The 16,976-nt window shown below is 46.2% G+C and overlaps 2 protein-coding genes across 2 annotated transcripts in view; one reads left to right on the forward strand and one right to left on the reverse strand.

The window, feature by feature from the left end:
* The window catches only part of si:ch211-106h11.3 (CCN family member 1), a 3,146-nt gene extending 2,217 nt beyond the window's left edge, over nt 1–929 (forward strand). Inside the window, 2 exon segments of the mRNA XM_056287687.1 lie at nt 306–626; nt 629–929. Coding sequence (XP_056143662.1) covers nt 306–626; nt 629–783 — 476 coding nt within the window. The 3' untranslated portion in view covers nt 784–929.
* A 2,275-nt stretch (nt 930–3,204) lies between these two features.
* Nucleotides 3,205–13,355, reverse strand: ddx39ab (DEAD (Asp-Glu-Ala-Asp) box polypeptide 39Ab). The gene is made up of 10 exons (XM_056287336.1): nt 13,310–13,355; nt 12,155–12,371; nt 11,634–11,761; nt 10,971–11,247; nt 7,800–7,918; nt 7,445–7,576; nt 5,914–6,023; nt 5,549–5,693; nt 5,151–5,298; nt 3,205–4,634 (listed from the first exon to the last, which is right to left on the reverse strand). Exons 2-10 carry the CDS (start codon nt 12,360–12,362, stop codon nt 4,618–4,620), a joined length of 1,284 nt encoding a protein of 427 aa, XP_056143311.1. The 5' UTR covers nt 12,363–12,371; nt 13,310–13,355; the 3' UTR covers nt 3,205–4,617.
* Nucleotides 13,356–16,976: the final 3,621 nt, after the last annotated feature.

Here is a 16,976-nt window from a genome sequence, read left to right on the forward strand (position 1 = left end):
TGGACCCGTGCTCCTCCTGTGTGTCGCTGGTGGCTCCTCGATGAGTGGATGTGACTGTAAGAGCGCTTGGTTCTCCCCACTCCCCTTGCCAGCGGCCCTCACGAATATCCCTCCGCCCTCCATCAGCCACTTATGGGGGCCGGCTGGTTATCACACACCTGTTTCACCGAGGCCTCCCAGTCATCTCAGAGCCGGCGTAGGCGTTAATGAGTGGCTATGTCAATCCATTAAGCCCTGCTTGCATCAGTCGCTCATCTGTTGTTCTGACCTTTTTATGGCGCTCGAGAAGTTATTCGTTTATTTAGCCGGTGTGCCACCCTTGAGTCCTGTCGAGGGAGAGGGCTTCGCCTGCGACAAATCTTCCACAGGAGATGCGTGTTCACCTCCTGTATGCATGTGTTTGTGTGTTTGTGTGTTGCATGCCATTAAAATCTTTTCACTCTGCCCCCCCCCACCCACCCTTCCTCTTCCCATACAGAAAGGAAGGAAGTGCTCCTCGTACCCACAAGGCCCCTGACCCCACCGCCTGTCCTACGCCGGCTGCAGGAGCACCCGTCTCTACAGGCCCAACTACTGCGGCGTGTGCAAGGACGGCCGCTGCTGCTCGCCCCGCCGCACGCGCACCGCGCCGTGACCTTCGCCTGCCCCGACGGCGAGCGCTTCGACAGGTCCGTCATGTTCGTCCAGTCCTGCAAGTGCAGCGACGAATGCAGCCACCTCAACGAGGCCGCCATGCCCCCGCAGAGATGGCTCTACGGGGATACGCACAAGTTCATCGACTAGCGGCGCCCGGCCCTAACCGGCGCCCCCGTCACACAACTCCGAAGACTTTTAGACAATCCCCCTCTAGCCTAACCCCCCCCCATTAGAGAATAGCCATTCATAACGAATCCGCGAGTAGACGCAAAATGAGACGCACACGTCGCCGCCGCCGCCGCCGTCCTTCCCGGAGAACTTTTTGTTGTGGAAGCCGGGCGGAAGGAGGGACGACGAATGACTAAATGAGCCGGCCAGAGAGGAAGTGACCAGCGCCTGCTTTAGTGTAGAGAATTGGTTGTTTCTGGCTCTGACATGAGATGTTTCTAGAAGACATGGGGCCCAACCGGCCATCACGTTTTGCAATACACGTTCCTGGACTCGGGCGCCAGACACATTCGGTGGGGACAATGGAGAGAGCTGACTGACACACACACACACACACACACACACACACACACAACCCAGTTACTGTTGTCGCTTCCTTAGTGTAATGGTGCGGAGCCGCATCAAAGTCAGTAAACCAGTAGGTTTGACTGGGTGACAGAAAAGCAGTGTGTTGCTGATCGGGGGGAGCGGGAGACTATGAACGCAAGTAACCCCCTCTCCCCCCTCCCCCCCCATCAGTTCTGTCTCCAGTACCCGAGTTAGTTAACCCCCAATGAAGAACCCTGGACAGGACCTGGCAGACGAAGGACTGGGATCGTGGTCGATGGCAGAAGATGGAGGAAAACCTCTCAGATGTTCTGCCTGAAAAGAGACTTTGGTCTTTTTTTACGATATTTATTCTTTGGTATTTATTGGTGACGCAGGCGCAGACGTGCCGACAAGGCGCATGCATGCATGCATGCCTGCGGGGTGAGGTGGCGTTGCCATGTTTGAAGCAGCAGCGCGGCTGGACGGCGATCTTTAGAGAGGGACAAAACAGCTGAGAGCACACACACACACACACACGCGCGCAGCGCGCGCGGATCTGGGGGGGGGCTTGATCCTCAGGGTCACGCCAGAGGTCACCGCAGCCAGAAAGCCACGTCTCATGATGGATGACGAGGAAGGCAACAGCTCCGGGGAGGGAGGAGAGGCGTTGCGCACGGGAGAAAGGACAGACTCGAACCTGTCGGGTCGAGGCTTTGTGTGCATTAGTGGGCAAAATGTCAAAGGTTGTTTACGCAGCTGGATTCATCCTTGGCGATTGCCCCCGTTTGAAAAGCAAAAGAAAAGAAAGAGAAAGAAAGAGAAAGTGAGACATCCGCCGTGCATCAGGGAGAGAAGAAGGAGCCTGGAGCTGCGGCGGTGACAAGTCGAGCGGTTTTATTCTGAGAGAAAATGACCGTCCCCACTCGAGGGCTTATGAAGAGAAAATCAGCCACTTTCTAGTTTTGTTCTAAAAATACGACTGGAAACAAAAAAAAGAGAAAAAAAGCGGTGCGCCGCTGAGCGAAACGTGTAATTTGGGGACCCGCGGGTGGAACCGATGGGGCCTATAATCTCAGCGGCGGCTGACACGCGCTTGAGCCCCGACACCAGAAACGCTCGCGTCGCGTCATGGTTGTGCTGCGGCGTCTGTTCCCGAGCGCCGCCGCCGCGCTGCCGGGCTGGTCAGTGACGTCAGCCTCCTTCGAGAGGGACCGAGGAGAGACTCGTAGCCCCTGCAAAGGCACGAGGGACGGGGGTGGGGGGGGTCATGGGTGGAGCTCCCGCCGCGCGGGTCACTAACGGCCATCTTTCCAAGGACACGCGGCGGCGGCCCGACGTGGTGGCGCACGTGCCCTGCCGTGTTTAAAAGGAGGCGGAACTGTTTTTTTTGTTTTGGTTTGAGTTCTGACGGGGACAGAGACCCTTTGCCCAAGCCCCTCCCCGGGACACCCAAGCCTCCTCCCCGGGACGCCCAAGCCTCCTCCCCGGGACGCCCAAGCCCCCTCCCCGGGACACCCAAGCCTCCTCCCCGGGACACCCAAGCCTCCTCCCCGGGACACCCAAGCCCCCTCCCCGGACGCCAAGCCCCCTCCCCGGGACCTCGATCACAACTCTTGCACCTTACAACCGCGTTGATTCGTCGCTTCCTCTCCAGACAGAGGAGAGATAACCGATCGAGAGAAGTCCTGAAAAGAAAAAAAAGAAAAAGATGTTGCCCTTTTCTTTTTGGAGGAGGGGTGGGGGGGGTGTATCGGGGGTTAATGTCAGCTAATCATTTTCACGTTTCAACGAGATGTTCTGTTTTTTCCCGCCATAACTGATTTTGTTGTGTTGTTGTTGCTTTGTGTTGTTGCACCGGAATGAAAAACGTAAAACCTTTTCTACAGTATTTATACCACAGTAGGCAAATAGTTATAGCCAAGTAGCCTTGGGTTGCATCTAAATGCCACGACCTTTCCTGGAGCTTAAAACGTTATAGAAAAGAAGAGAACGTGATTTGACAGGTTTCCTTTGGTTTTGTCACGTTACGCCTATATAGACGCTGTGGTTGTGGTGAACTAACTGTAGTTTGTGTCCCAGGACACTATAGAGCAGCTATGTACAGATGCCTCATTACTCATGTGTTAGGTGTATGTGCTGTGTAAGGGCCAATCCATTTACTACATGCCGAGCTAGACCACGTGTAGCAGCTAGCACTGAGCACCGTGGGGGGGGGGGGTTAGCTTCTCGGTGAGCGTCCCGAGTGCCATGTTGAAGTCATGACGGTCCTTAAAAGTCTGTTGTTCCAGTTTGTAGTTGTGTCAAGTTTGTTTTTGTTTTGTTGTGCATTTTAGATTTGACTTTCTAGGATACGTGACGGGACTCGGGGAGGGGGAACCCATGTGTGGTTGCATCGTCCTGGATTTGATCCATTTCTACCATATGAATAAATGTTTCACACAAGTCTTTCTGCTCCAGGCGATTGCCTACAAGACGACCGATTTAGCAATTTCTCCTTAATAGAGCAAATGTTCACACTGAGTCCACTAGTCAGCGAGTAGTAACAGTAATAGTTGTCTTCCATAATCAAGAGGATTTATAAAACCGGCTGCATACTTCCCTCCCCCCCCCCCATTTAGGAAGGCATTTTTTCCAGCGGAGGATTCACCAGACACATCAGAATAGTTATCGGTGCCACAGGCCGCATGCAACGGTCCATTAAAGTCTATGATGTGTGAATACACTGTACTGAGTTCAATGTCTTGTCCTGTCTCCCCGTTCTCTTTAACACAGACATCATTAAAACGACAGCGTTGTTTTTGTGGTTTTATTTTATAAACAATTAGAAGCCAGATAAAGCCTGTAGAGATACAAACCATTACTTTAACGTCAAAACACGGAACAGGAGATCCATTTCTATTCAAATTGATGATCAGCAGTTCTTTTTGAAAACCACATTTACGGTTAAGAAGGAGCTGCCACGTAAAGCCGAAGTTTTCCCTTCTGGAGTTCTAATTAGTCGACTACTCATTACTCAACACTTGTGCACCGACGAAGCAACTTCCTATGTATAAAAAGAGGGGGGAAATGAATCACAAAACTGGTCTGCACATAATTTGACGTCTTGGTCACAAATGGAAACAAAATTCACCTTCAGGCGTCACTCAAAACTAACCCTTTTCCTAGACATTTCTTTTTCTAAAGCTCTACTTTATTTCGAGACGAATGAATATTAGTGATTTAAAAAAAAAGAAAAGAAAAAAAAAGCCTCTCAAAAGCAACAGCGAATTGGCATATCATAAAAAGCTTCCACGGTAAAAGGTAATTATCCCCCCCCCCGCCCCCTTCCAAAAGGACATTTAAAATTTTTCAACATCAAGAGGCTGAGCTTTGAAATAAACAGTGAAGTGGGCTTCCTTCCAAAAAAGGACAGAATCACATAGAGGAGAAACTTCTTCAGGGCACTCATCTGGACTGCTCAACTGCAAGGAATCAGAAGAGAAGCGAGCTCAGGAATAGCGTAGGAGACATAAGTCAAACATTTATAACAGCGCCGTCACTACTTTGAGCAACAGCTGAGCATACAGACTTTTCGCCGAACATGGCAAGGCAGTTTCCATCTACCGAAACCTCTCCAGTTACGTGGAATTGAGGAATTAATGGTTGTGACTTGCTGCCACAATTACTAAATAAGTCATTACACTAGCTAATTATCTGGAGCGCAAATTTAAGTGGATATGATCCATTCGGCCTTTTTTTGGCCTAGCAGCACACAGAGATGAGTAACAGTCACAGGATACCAGGCATAGAGAACACAGAAGATTGGGCTGTTAATGTTATGACAGTAAGTAGCATTTAATCCCTTTAACCCACACAATTAACACCCTTACATATCTTCAAAAAGCCAATCACAGCAGTATTGGGTTTGACATGCACCCCCCCCCCGCTGCAAAAGTAGTATGACTTAAAAGACCGTAGGGGACTAAGCAAAGTCTTACTGTAGGTGGAGATGTCAATCTCCTCTGGAAGCTCAGCCACATTAACCTCAAAGCGATCCTGCACGTCATTCAGAGTCTTGGCGTCAGTCTCGTCAGACACGAAGGTGACCGCCAGGCCTTTGGTCCCAAACCTGCCAGCACGGGCAACCTGAGAGGAGGGTAGGGCGCAAGAAGGAAAACTTGTGACCGACATTTATCAAAAGCCTTAATTGGCCACCCAAGCCAACAAATTTGCACCATGGATAAATAACAGATGTGCAAATTCATTGGAAGCCATTAAGCTATTCAGAGAATGACCAGATCTGTACAACTAACCTAAAAACAACACGTAACATTACATAGTGATTGATGACCCAAAGAGGAGACAGGTGTCTCGTTTCCCCCACTGCAATTCTCACCCTGTGCAAATAGGTGTCGGAATCTTCTGGCATGTCATAGTTGAAGACAATGTTGACTCGCTCGATGTCCATTCCTCGGCCAAAGAGGTTAGTGGCCACCAGGATCCGCCTTTGGAAGTCTTTAAATTGCTGATAGCGAGACAGCCTATAGGGAGTAAAGAAGAGAGTGCACCGGGGAGAGATTATGAACACAGCTGCTAAATGCATTACTGGACTGGATCCCCTTTGAAGGCGGCGACATGTTGATTTAATTGATGAGGCCTCATGCTCCGTAAACATGCACAGGATTTGGAGCTCAATAGAATGTGTGTTTATAGAGGCGGGTATGCGTGTAATACAGAGGAAAATGTGTGCTCAGGACCGACCTCTCCTCCTGAGCCATTCCTCTGTGGATGGCGATGGCAGGGAAATTCTGTTCCACCAAAAGTTGAGACAGAGCCACGCAGCGCTGAACTGACTTAACAAAGATCACCACCTAGAGGCAGAGAAGACACATAATATTGCTACAGCGGTTGGGATAGTCATTGATAAATAAATAAAATAATTGTATATAACCCCTTGGATAAGAAATGCAGCTCCAAGTGCTTTAAGCTAAACAAAGCACATTTAAAACCCTTAAAAGCTGAAACAACACAATTAAAAGGTCATTTTAAAATGCTTTAGAATTAACAGAATGAAAATGTCTTATGATAAAAGTAAAATAATTATATTGCTCCTCTTGGGGGAAACTGCATCACAATAGCAGCAACATAAAAATACCATCATATAGTACACACACAAAAAAATAAAAAATAAATACAAAACTAAGAGCTGTACATAGTACCAACAATGTACATATACCACAGTGCACATACACGATCTGTATAATTTAAACATTAAACATAGAGGAGCCTTATCAGCTGTGCAATTGGTAAAAAAAAAAAAAACCTGTAGTAACTGCACATTAGAACAGTATTGGTAGCACAAACCATGCCCGGTAATACCGACTACGCTGAATAGAACAAAGAGGTGAATGTGAAAATGATCAAATTAAGAAGGTACCGCAAATGAGGATAAAAGACAGTTTTAAGTAAAAGCTAAATTAAGAGATAAATTCTAAGCCTTCATGTGAAGATGCCCACTGAATTTGCTACTCCAATATCTTTAGATGCTATATTCCACGGTTTAGAGAGGCACAGCCAAAGAAGGACGAGTCCCCCATTTTCTTTTTGGTGCAGTTCCGAGACCCAACAAATCAGCATCGGAGGACCAGAAGGCTTGTACAGGATTATATAATGTATTAAATCTACAATGTAGGCCAATCCCAAGCCATTTACAGCTTCATATACAAGTTAAAGGACTTTAAAATCGATTCTGAAGGATCCTGGGAGCCAGCGCAGTTTAAAAGTGGATTGATATTTTCCCGCTTAACCGTTTTTATTAAAAGACCGGTGGCAGAGTTCTGAATTAGCTGTATCCTGTCAAGTGACGTTGGGAGACCAGTGAGAAGTAATCTGACCTTGTTTGAAATGAAGGCATGAACAAGTTTTTCAGCATCCTGCCAGGCTGGGAATGGCTCAACCTTGGCAATACTTCTAAGGTGAAAGAATGCCACATTGGTCACCTTGTTAATATGGGATTTGAAACTTAGATCTGAGACTAAAATGACACCCAGGCTTATTATTTCTGATGTGATCTGTGGAGTCAAATTCCCCAGTCTGTCAACAAATCCAATGCTCTTTGCTCTGAGGCCAAGTAAGTTTTTCGGTCCAAACGTAAGTACATGCATAGGGAACATGAAACAAAGCTACATTTGAAATTATAAATAATAGTAATAAAAAAGGTTTGACATCGGGTAAACATAGACTGCTGAATACTTCTGGGACCAACTATGTAGTAAAGGATCCATCAAAACACCTGGTTGAACTCCAACACATCAAGCAGATCGAAGAGTTTGCGGTTCTTTTCACTGTCCTTGAGTTTGCAGTAATACTGCTGCAGGCCGTGGAGCGTCAGTTTGGTCTCATCATCCACAAACACCTCCATTGGCTGCAGGGGACCAGAATATATTGGGTTAACTTGTGGGTTCAGTTACAAGTTTAACATCGGGAGATTGTAGCTTATCAAGTAAACGAAAAACTGACATTTTAAGATTCAAGTATACTGCACAAATATCATGCAATAGCAATTTTTAGAAAGAACACAAAAACAAATACCACGAGGTATTTAAGCAATTTTTTGAGTTCTTATTCTGCCCACTTTATTTACTCACATCCTGCATGAATTTGCGGCAGACTGGCCGGATATCTTTGCTTAGGGTAGCGCTGAACATCATGCACTGCTTTTCGTGGGGCGTGAGCCTGAATATGTCCTGCACATCTCGTCTCATGTCTGTCACACAAAGGGAGAGGAAAAACATTTTTTGCATTATGATTACACAGGGAAAAAGAGCTTCTGCTGTCCGTTTCTGTGGTCATCCGTGACATTTCTTTCAAAGTTAAAGCAAATTTGTTAGACTGTAGTACAAGAACATGCCTATGGAGAAACTCCTTCTGCTTAAAAATGCCATATTCGATCCAGACCCTGACTTTGGTCAGTATACATTATGACGCATGTCAATATTGGCAGCGTAATGACAGTCAACTGGGCTCTATAGTTCAGGATTAAAGTTTGTTAAATATTATAATAATTTGTGAAATTATTGGGGGAAAAAAAATCAGAATTGTATCCAAGATGGCAATAATTTTTGTGCATATGTGAGAGACTGGTTGTCAAACAGCAAAACATGGAAATTCCATTAAATTTTTCCCTGTGCTTTTTCCACTGCATAAAAATGCTGCAGAGAAGACTGGCTAGGCTCAAGAGTCTGTCCTCTTTGAACTTATACAGTCTGTTGCAAAGTAGCACAAGACCGCACAAAAATTACAAACTAACTAGATAAATAAGGGTAGAGATTACTTTGTGCATATATTACACTGATGAGCCAAAACATTGACCACTCACAGGTGAACCGAACAACACTGATTATCTCCACACAAGGACAATGTCAAGGTCTGGGTAGATTAGATGGTAAGTGAACAATCAGCTCTCGTAGTCAATGTGTTGGATGCAGCAGAAATGGGCAGGAGTAAAGACCTGAACGACTTTGACAAGGGCTAAATTGTTATGGCCAGACGATTGGGTCAGAGCATCTCTGTAACAGCAAGGCTTGTGGGGTGCTCCTGGTCAGCAGGTCAGAGTACCTACCGACAGTGGTTCAAGGAGGGACAAACCACAAACCGGTCAAAGGGTGTTGGGCACCCAAGGCTCATCGATGTGCAAGGGCAACGAAGGCTATCTTATCTGGTCTTAACCGACAGAAGGTCTACCGTAGCCCATGTCACATAAAATTTTAATGATGGTTACAGGAGGAATGTGTCACAACATACAGTGCATCACACCTTGTTGCGTATGGGGCTGCGCAGCCGCAGACCGGTCAAAAGTGCCCATGATGACCCCTGTCCAGCTAAAACCACCTACAATGGGCATATGAGCTCCGGAACTGGACGTTAGAGCAGTGGAAGAAGGTCACCTGGTACGATGAGTCCCATTTTGTTTTAGATCATGTGGATGGCTGTGTATGTGTGGCCGTTGTGAAGGAAAACTAGCATTTAGAGTTATCATTTATTAATTGTGTATTTCTATGCCCGTTATTCAAATCTGCTTTAGAGGGTCTTAAGAACTTCCCAGAGAAGTAAGGATGTTTGTAATGGGGGATGAGTTTTATTTTCTCTCCCATCTTTTCTGTTTAATTCAGTCTCTTGTAATTCTATATGGCCTCTCTAACTGGCGATGACCAGGATGGTTAATCTGACCTAATGTGAGGTAAAAGGTATGGCTTTAGTTGACCACTGGTCAGTTAGGCCTTTCTTTGTCTAAGGAATAGGGAATATGAGAAAGCCTGTTGAGTGAGAATGAATAAAGTTCACCCACTGCTTGTATTCTCCTATTGCACGCAGTACAACTTGTCTTTTATCATCAACCACCAGTGCTTTATGTAATTAGTATTAAATCTCTGCAGGCAATGTCCACGACACCATTTAGCTGGGGAAGGGACAGCACCAGGATGCACTGTGGGAAGACAACAAGCCAGAGGAGGGAATGTGTTGTCTTAGGCATTGTTCTGCTGGGAAACCCTGGGTCCGGTCATTCATGTGGACTTCAATTTGGCTTTGTTCAGACCGCAGGCAAATCAGATGTTTCTCAAATCAGATCTTTTAAGATATACTGTCCGCACTGTTATTTGCAAGTGATCAGATCGGATTTGTGTGTCCAGACATCACCAACCTATCTGCATGGGTTGCTGTGGTAATGACGTAGGTGTTAGTAACTATGCCTGCCGGTGACACGGTTTACCAATGCGGAAGCATGAGAAATGGAGACCCATCATCTCGCACTCCAAACAATCGTGCTTTCAAGTCACGCAGAACTCCTCCATCGCATCAGACAAACTAAGCGACGGGAGGCTGATATAGTGTGATGTCCGTGCTGCAGTCAGGGCGGACTCCACATCCGTCACTCTGGATTTGACATCATCGACGTGTCATGTTGCGAGTGACACATAAGACAGTTTGAAAGTCGATTTGGGTGGCCAGACTGAGACGTATCTGTAGAAATCCAATTCCAATCAGATTTCCAACCACCTCCAAATGTGGTTTAGATCCGATTTGCAAAAATCTCATTTTATGTCGTTTTTTGCTGTCCATCCATCCATTATCTGAACCGCTTATCCTGCTCTCAGGGTCGCGGGGATGTTGGAGCCTATTCCAGCAGTAATTTTTTTCTGTCCAGACTTTCTAAAATCAATCTGGATATGCAAAAAAAAAAAAAGTATTTGGATTGGTAGTCTGAACAAGGCGTTTGACATGTGGCACCTACCTAAACATCACTGCCGACAAGGTACACCCCTTCTTGTCAACAGTATTCCCTGATGGCAGTGGTCTCTTTCAGGAGGATAATGTGTCATGCCACACTGCACATTGTTTGAAAATGGTTTGAGGAACATGATGAAGTGTTCAAGGTGTTGCCCTGGCCTCCAAATTTTCCAGATCTCAATCCAATTGAGCACCTGTGGGATGTGCTGGACCAACAAGTCTGATCCATGGCGGCCCCATCTGGCAACTTACAAGACTTGAAGGATCTGCTGCTAATGTTTTGGTGCTAGATACCACTTCATGGGTCTTGTAGAGTCCATGCCACGACGGGTCGGTGCTGTTTTGGCGGCACATGGAGGACCAACAGCATAATAGGTAGGTGGTCATAATATTTTGGCTCATCAATGTATTAGCTTTAACCCAATGCAGTAGTGCAGAATCCCAGTAAACTATTAAACCACCTGGCTTCTGATTAAGACATCTCCACAGAATGAAAGACAGACCAATTAATATTGAGCAAAAGTACACACCTAGCTGCTCCAACATCTTGTCACACTCATCCAGGACAAAGTGTTTGACGTTCTTTAAGCTGAGTGTCTTATTGCGGATGAGAGCAAGGATGCGGCCTGGTGTTCCAACAACAATGTGAGGGCAGTTCTTTTTCAAGACGTCCTCATCTTTCTTGATGGCCAGACCACCAAAAAACACTGCTGCTTTTACTGTGGGCATGTACTTGGAGAAACGCTCATACTCTTTACTGATCTGGAAGGCCAACTCTCGTGTGTGGCACATTACCAATACTGACACCTGAAGAAGAGATGCAAGAATAAAAAAAGGTTAACAGGCCCTTCCTCACAGTTTTACTTCGATGCAAATAACTGGTCTAGGACACCAAAATCAATTTTTGCCTTATTTAACTGAAGTTTCTATGTATAAACATACTGGTGGAGCCTCTCAAAACACTAATGCCACATAGTCATATCTTTTGATTTGTGCAGTGTGTTAGACTTGACTAAGCCAAGACAAAGTTTCATTCAATGACCTTGGGGGAGGATCAGTAGGAGTTAACAAAATAGATCAAATAAATTAATAAAAAAATCCTACTGCATTCCTGTCAAAAACACTTAGTCCATTCTAAACTCGTTTTCACCCATTTCAAAGCATTGACTTTTTTCGTGAGTATATCTACAAACCTGTCCATCCACTGGTTCAATCTGCTGCAGTGTGGCCAGCACAAACACAGCAGTCTTGCCCATACCAGATTTTGCCTGACACAGAATATCCATGCCCAGGATGGCTTGAGGGATGCATTCATGCTGCACTGTAGGACAAACAGGAAGAACAAAAACTTAGGCCGGGGACTGGTCACTTTACCGGTAAATTACTTAGGGCTTTTATATTATGAAATACTGACACTCTAATACCATAAAGGACATTACCCTGGCTTCTTTTTTAAGATGTGATCATTGTAATAATAATAATAATAATAATAAGCATATTTATATAGAACTTTTCTAAAACAATGCCACAAAGTGCTTCACAAAAAAATAAAACCAGACAAGGACAAAACAAGGCTACAATCAAATAAGAACACTGAGATCTACATCACAAGTACTATATTCACCTAAACATACCTCTGTTTAACCACTGTATTTGGCATAAGCATACACAATTAAGATAAGACAATCTCAGCCTACCACCCATTATAGCTTACCTTCGGATGGATGCTCAAAACCGCAGTCGACAATGGCACGGAGCAGCTCTGGTTTGAGCAAGAAATCCCTAAAACCAGAACTGTGAATGGAAACATAAGAACCCTTCACCTCCTTCTTGCCTGTGGGGGCTGCACTCTCGGGGGCTCCCTGAGGTTCCTCGTCTTCCTCATAATCGAGCAGCTCATTGTCAACATCATTCTCAGCCATTGTGTTTGTCTGGAATAAGAAAAAAATGAGGCAAGAACATTCTAACACGTGTTCTTGTGCAACTGATAATCTACCAAGGAAGCATTTCTCCTTGAATAGAATTAAACGGGGTTCAAGGATAGTTTGGTGTAGCTTGGTGTTACTTTGGGGTTCAATGTAGTTTGAGGAGGCGTAGCTGCACTACACCTCACCGAACCACACTAGACTGGGCTCTTCTGAGCGAGTAATGCGCATTCAAAAGTCCACAAAAACTGAGGGGTGTGATAAAAATCATGGGCGATTATTCAGGCTGTTGTACAATATCGACTTGAGTACAATGTCCTGATTAATGCAAGTCGGATTCACGAGTCGTTAGAAAGCAAGCGGGTTATCCGAAAGATAGCCAGATCGACTTTCCAATTATAACTTATACGGATAATTTTTACTTCGGGACGCTATGCTAACAATATCCAAGCGACACATCCGGTCCAACCGGAGTCTACAGCCGGTTCGGCTCGATGGCCCTTCGCTGCCGAGGTTAGCTACGTTGCATAACGATGAACTAACGCGGCTAGCTAGCTTGCCATGTCCCAACCGAAGATTGTTCTGTAAACTACCAAACGTATTGATCCGGGGGGGGAAACATAAACCGACGATTTCTCTTGATAATTGATAACAATTCATAAGAAAACAAGACGATGGACCCATCTTCGGGACAAATAAAATCAAAACAACAAAACACATACACGGGACCGGTCGCTGAGTCGGTTAGCTAACCAAGGTAGCAAATATAGCTTAGCAAATGAGAGCAAGCCAGTTTAGCTGTCTCCCGACGAAAACAATCAATTTGTTGTCAAACTCCGACGGCTTTAGGAAAAAGACAAGCCATTCTTAGGCCATGATCTAGAAAATCGCAATTTCGTTGGTCGCGAATAGCTGGCGTAAACAAACGAATATTGCAGCCTTACCCTCGCTTGCGCTACGACTACAGCTCTGCAGGAATCAACACCGCATGGGGAGGCCTTAACGGAACTACCGCCTCCGATAGACACGCGAAGCCGATTGGTGGCTTTGGACGTCCGTCACTTCAGACGACCCGTAGAAAAAGCGCGATTGGACACAATAGCGTGCCAATCGTTCGCCGGGTTGACGTAGGCGAAAGACGCGGGCTACACCGATACCCGCTGACAAGGGATTGCATGGAAGAGATTGAAACGCATGATGCTTTCAATTCTTTAGTCGAATATGCCATTAACGTAAGTTAAATGCACTGTTCAACTAGAAGAGTGTGCCCAGTAGACTGCAGGTCCCCTTTCTCCCCTTTCCCGGTTAGCACTCAATTGCGGTATATTACAGCCTTTTCAATGGGTTTGAATCACCGCAACCACGAGAGGTCCTTGATCATGTAGTCATAACTGTGCACAGGCCCAGCAGTATGCGAGATTGGCAGCGGATAGACACGTGGCTAAAAAGTGTTTTTCCTGTCATAAAAAGGTTTTGTATGTCAGTATGTGCATGCCAGGCCTTATAGCCAGGGGCGGACCGGGAATGAAAAATGGCCCTGGACGTTTTGATTCAGACCGGCCCACCCAGCGATACACCCCCCCACACACACACATACACACAAACCACGCCACACTTTGTGTAAACAAGAGTGCTGAACAATATCTAAAACAATAACTTATACTAAAATAGATGTAAAATAGAACAAGGGGGACGTGTTGCTCTTAGGAGGAGGCTGGCTAGAAGGAGCACATTTTGGCGCAACAGCACTGGCAACAAGGTGGCAAGAATCTCTGGAACCATCTGACCAGTAAAGAACAATACAGGGAGAAATATGTTGGTGAAAAGACTGGTGAGTAGGCAAGTCATAGAACAAAATAAAAATATTTCCTACCGCCTTAGAATAGAGTAGAATATTCTTTATTAGTCATTTTGTACATACATACAAATGAAATTTACTCTCTGCATTTAACCCATCCTAGCTGTGCAGCTAGGAGCAGTGGGCAGCCGCCGTGCAGCGCCCGGGGAACACTCTCACTCTTAACACTCTCATTCTCATCTGAGGAGGATCCCTAATAACCAGGGTCCTCCCTAACATTATCCTCTGTCTCAGACGTTCTGCTCTATGTCACTTTCAGTGTCAAAGAGCTGTGCCAAAACCTCACTGGCAGTAAACCTTTGCTTAGAGCAGTGTTTCTCAACCCAGTCCTCAAGGAACCCCTATCCTGCGGATTTTAATTGTAACCCTGCATAGGTAGCCCTGCTTGTACTTACTCAACCAGTCATCTCATAGCACTTAATTATGCAAGGTGTGCAAACTCAGACATTCATTGCTGATTGGTTGAATAACTACAAACAGGTACCTATTCAGGATTGCAAAGAAAATCTGCAGGATAGGGGTTCCTTGAGGCCTGGGTTGAGAAACACTGGCTTAGAGGTCATTCTCAGTTGAGAGAGAGCATACAGAGCACACAGAGCACCAAGAGGAATAGATTAGAAGGCCGCAGTGCAAGTTTTTATATGTTTGCTCCTCACTTATGTTGTGTCAATGTCCTCACGGTAACCATATTTCCCTGCCCCCACGGCGCAAGAAATATCAAAGATCTTGTAGGAATTATGTCCCCCCCCCCCACCCCATGTCATATGAACTATCAATTCTACTAATACAGGTGTGTGTATGTTAGGTCACATACACACACACACACACACACACACAGATGTAGCTTGGCATACACAAATACACACACAAATATGCAAACAACTACACACACATATGCACATTCATTAAGGCAGGGCCTACACACACACACACACACAGCACCTGACATACACCACACACTTTTTATTATTATTACTGCTTCTTCGCTGTTTTGTTTGTTTGTTTGTTATTTTATTGCTTGTGATGGACTGGCGGCCTGTCCAGGATGTCTCCCTGCCTGCTGTCCAATGACTGCTGGGATAAGGCGCCAGCATCCCCGCGACCCTAAGAGCAGGATAAGTGGTTGGATAATGGATGGATGGATATTTTATTGCTATTGTTGCTGCAGTGTTGAGGAGCCGAAACACAAGAATGTTATTCTCTTGATCTTGTATAATGAGATGTAACGAATAACGGATCTTGAATCTTGAACAACGAATTTGTTCTCTGCATTTAACCCATCTTATTGTATAGGAGCAATGGGCTGCTGCAGCGCCCGAGGACCAACGCCAGTTCTTATATCCATTGCCTTGGTCAGGAGCACAGACAGGAGTATTAACCCTAACATGCTTTTTTTTGGGGGGGGGGGTTTCACCCCTTTTTGCTCCCCAATCATATCTGGCCAATCACTCCACTCTTTCCTAACCGTCCCGTTCACTGCTCCACCCCGTTTGTGCTGATCTGGGCAGGGCTGCAGACTACCACGGGCCTCCTCCGATATGTGGAGTCGCCACCCACTTCTTTTCACCTCACAGTGAGGAGGTTCGCCAGGGGGACGTAGCGGGTGGGAACAGGCGCCCTCCCTCACGAACAGGCGCCTCAACTGACCAGAGGAGGCACTAGTGCAGCGACCAGGACACATACCCACATCTGGCTTCCCACCCGCAGACACGGCCAATTGTATCTGTAGGGACCCCCGACCAAGCCGGAGGTAAGTAACATGGGGATTTGAACGGGCGATCTCTGTGTTGATAGGCAATGGAATAGATCACTACGCTACTCGGACACCCCAACATGCATGTCTTTTTGATGGTGGAAGGAAACCGGAGCACCCGGAGGAAACCCACGCAGACACGGGGAGAACATGCAAGCGCCACACAGAAAGGACCTGGGACGGCCCGGGGTTCAAACCCAGGACCTTCTTGCTGCAAGGCAACAATGCTAACCACTGGGTCACCGTGCCGCCCAATTTTTTCTGGGTGTCACCAGATGGTTGTGGAGAAAAAAAATAAAATAAAATATTTTAGACTGGAGAATGGTCTTTACATTACATTGCCTGTACCAGTTTGCCTTAGAATAGATTTTTATTCAGTGTTTGTGAGAGTCAAAGTGTGTGTGCACATGAGATGCCATTACTTCAATAAATCCATTCCAGTCCATTATCTGCACAACTTATCCTGCTCTCAGGGTCGCGGGGATGCTGGAGCCTCTCCCAGCAGTCATTGGGCGGCAGGCGGGGAGACACCCTGGACAGGCCGCCAGGCCATCACATCACACAGGGCTGACATACACACACACATACCTAGGGACAATTTAGTACAGCCGATTCACCTGACCTACATGTCTTTGGACACAGGGAGAACATGCAGACACCACACAGAGGACGACCCGGGATGACCCCCAAGGTTGGACTACCCCGGGGCTCGAACCCAGGACCTTCTTGCTGTGAGGCGACCGCGCTAACCTCTGTGCCACCGTGCCGCCCACTTCAACAAATCTAAAAACATAAATTAAAGCCAAAATCGAATGAGTTGTTGTTCTGTTTATGGGCAAAGCAACGGTCTTGCTGTGTGAGTTTGGTAGCTTTCATGTTATATTACAGTAATCCCTGAACAGTCTCGGGCAGACAGTTTTGCATTGGGGTGTTGTGAATTAAATGTCCTAGTGCTATTGGGGGGGGGGGGGTTCGTGAACATCAACCTGATTAATCTGGG

The sequence above is a fragment of the Lampris incognitus genome, chromosome 10 (genome assembly GCF_029633865.1).
Source record: "Lampris incognitus isolate fLamInc1 chromosome 10, fLamInc1.hap2, whole genome shotgun sequence".
Taxonomy (NCBI): Eukaryota; Metazoa; Chordata; class Actinopteri; order Lampriformes; family Lampridae; genus Lampris; species Lampris incognitus.

Bases quoted from the DNA above. Each gene is read 5' to 3' on its own strand.
- ddx39ab (XM_056287336.1), bottom strand. From the start codon at position 12,362: ATGGCTGAGAATGATGTTGACAATGAGCTGCTCGATTATGAGGAAGAC. The intron at 7,577-7,799 runs GTGAGTAAATAA...GGTCCCCTGCAG, and splicing joins GCCGCAAATTCATGCAGGAT to CCAATGGAGGTGTTTGTGGA. The intron at 6,024-7,444 runs GTGTTTTGATGG...CTCTGCCTCTAG, and splicing joins ATGTGTTGGAGTTCAACCAG to GTGGTGATCTTTGTTAAGTC.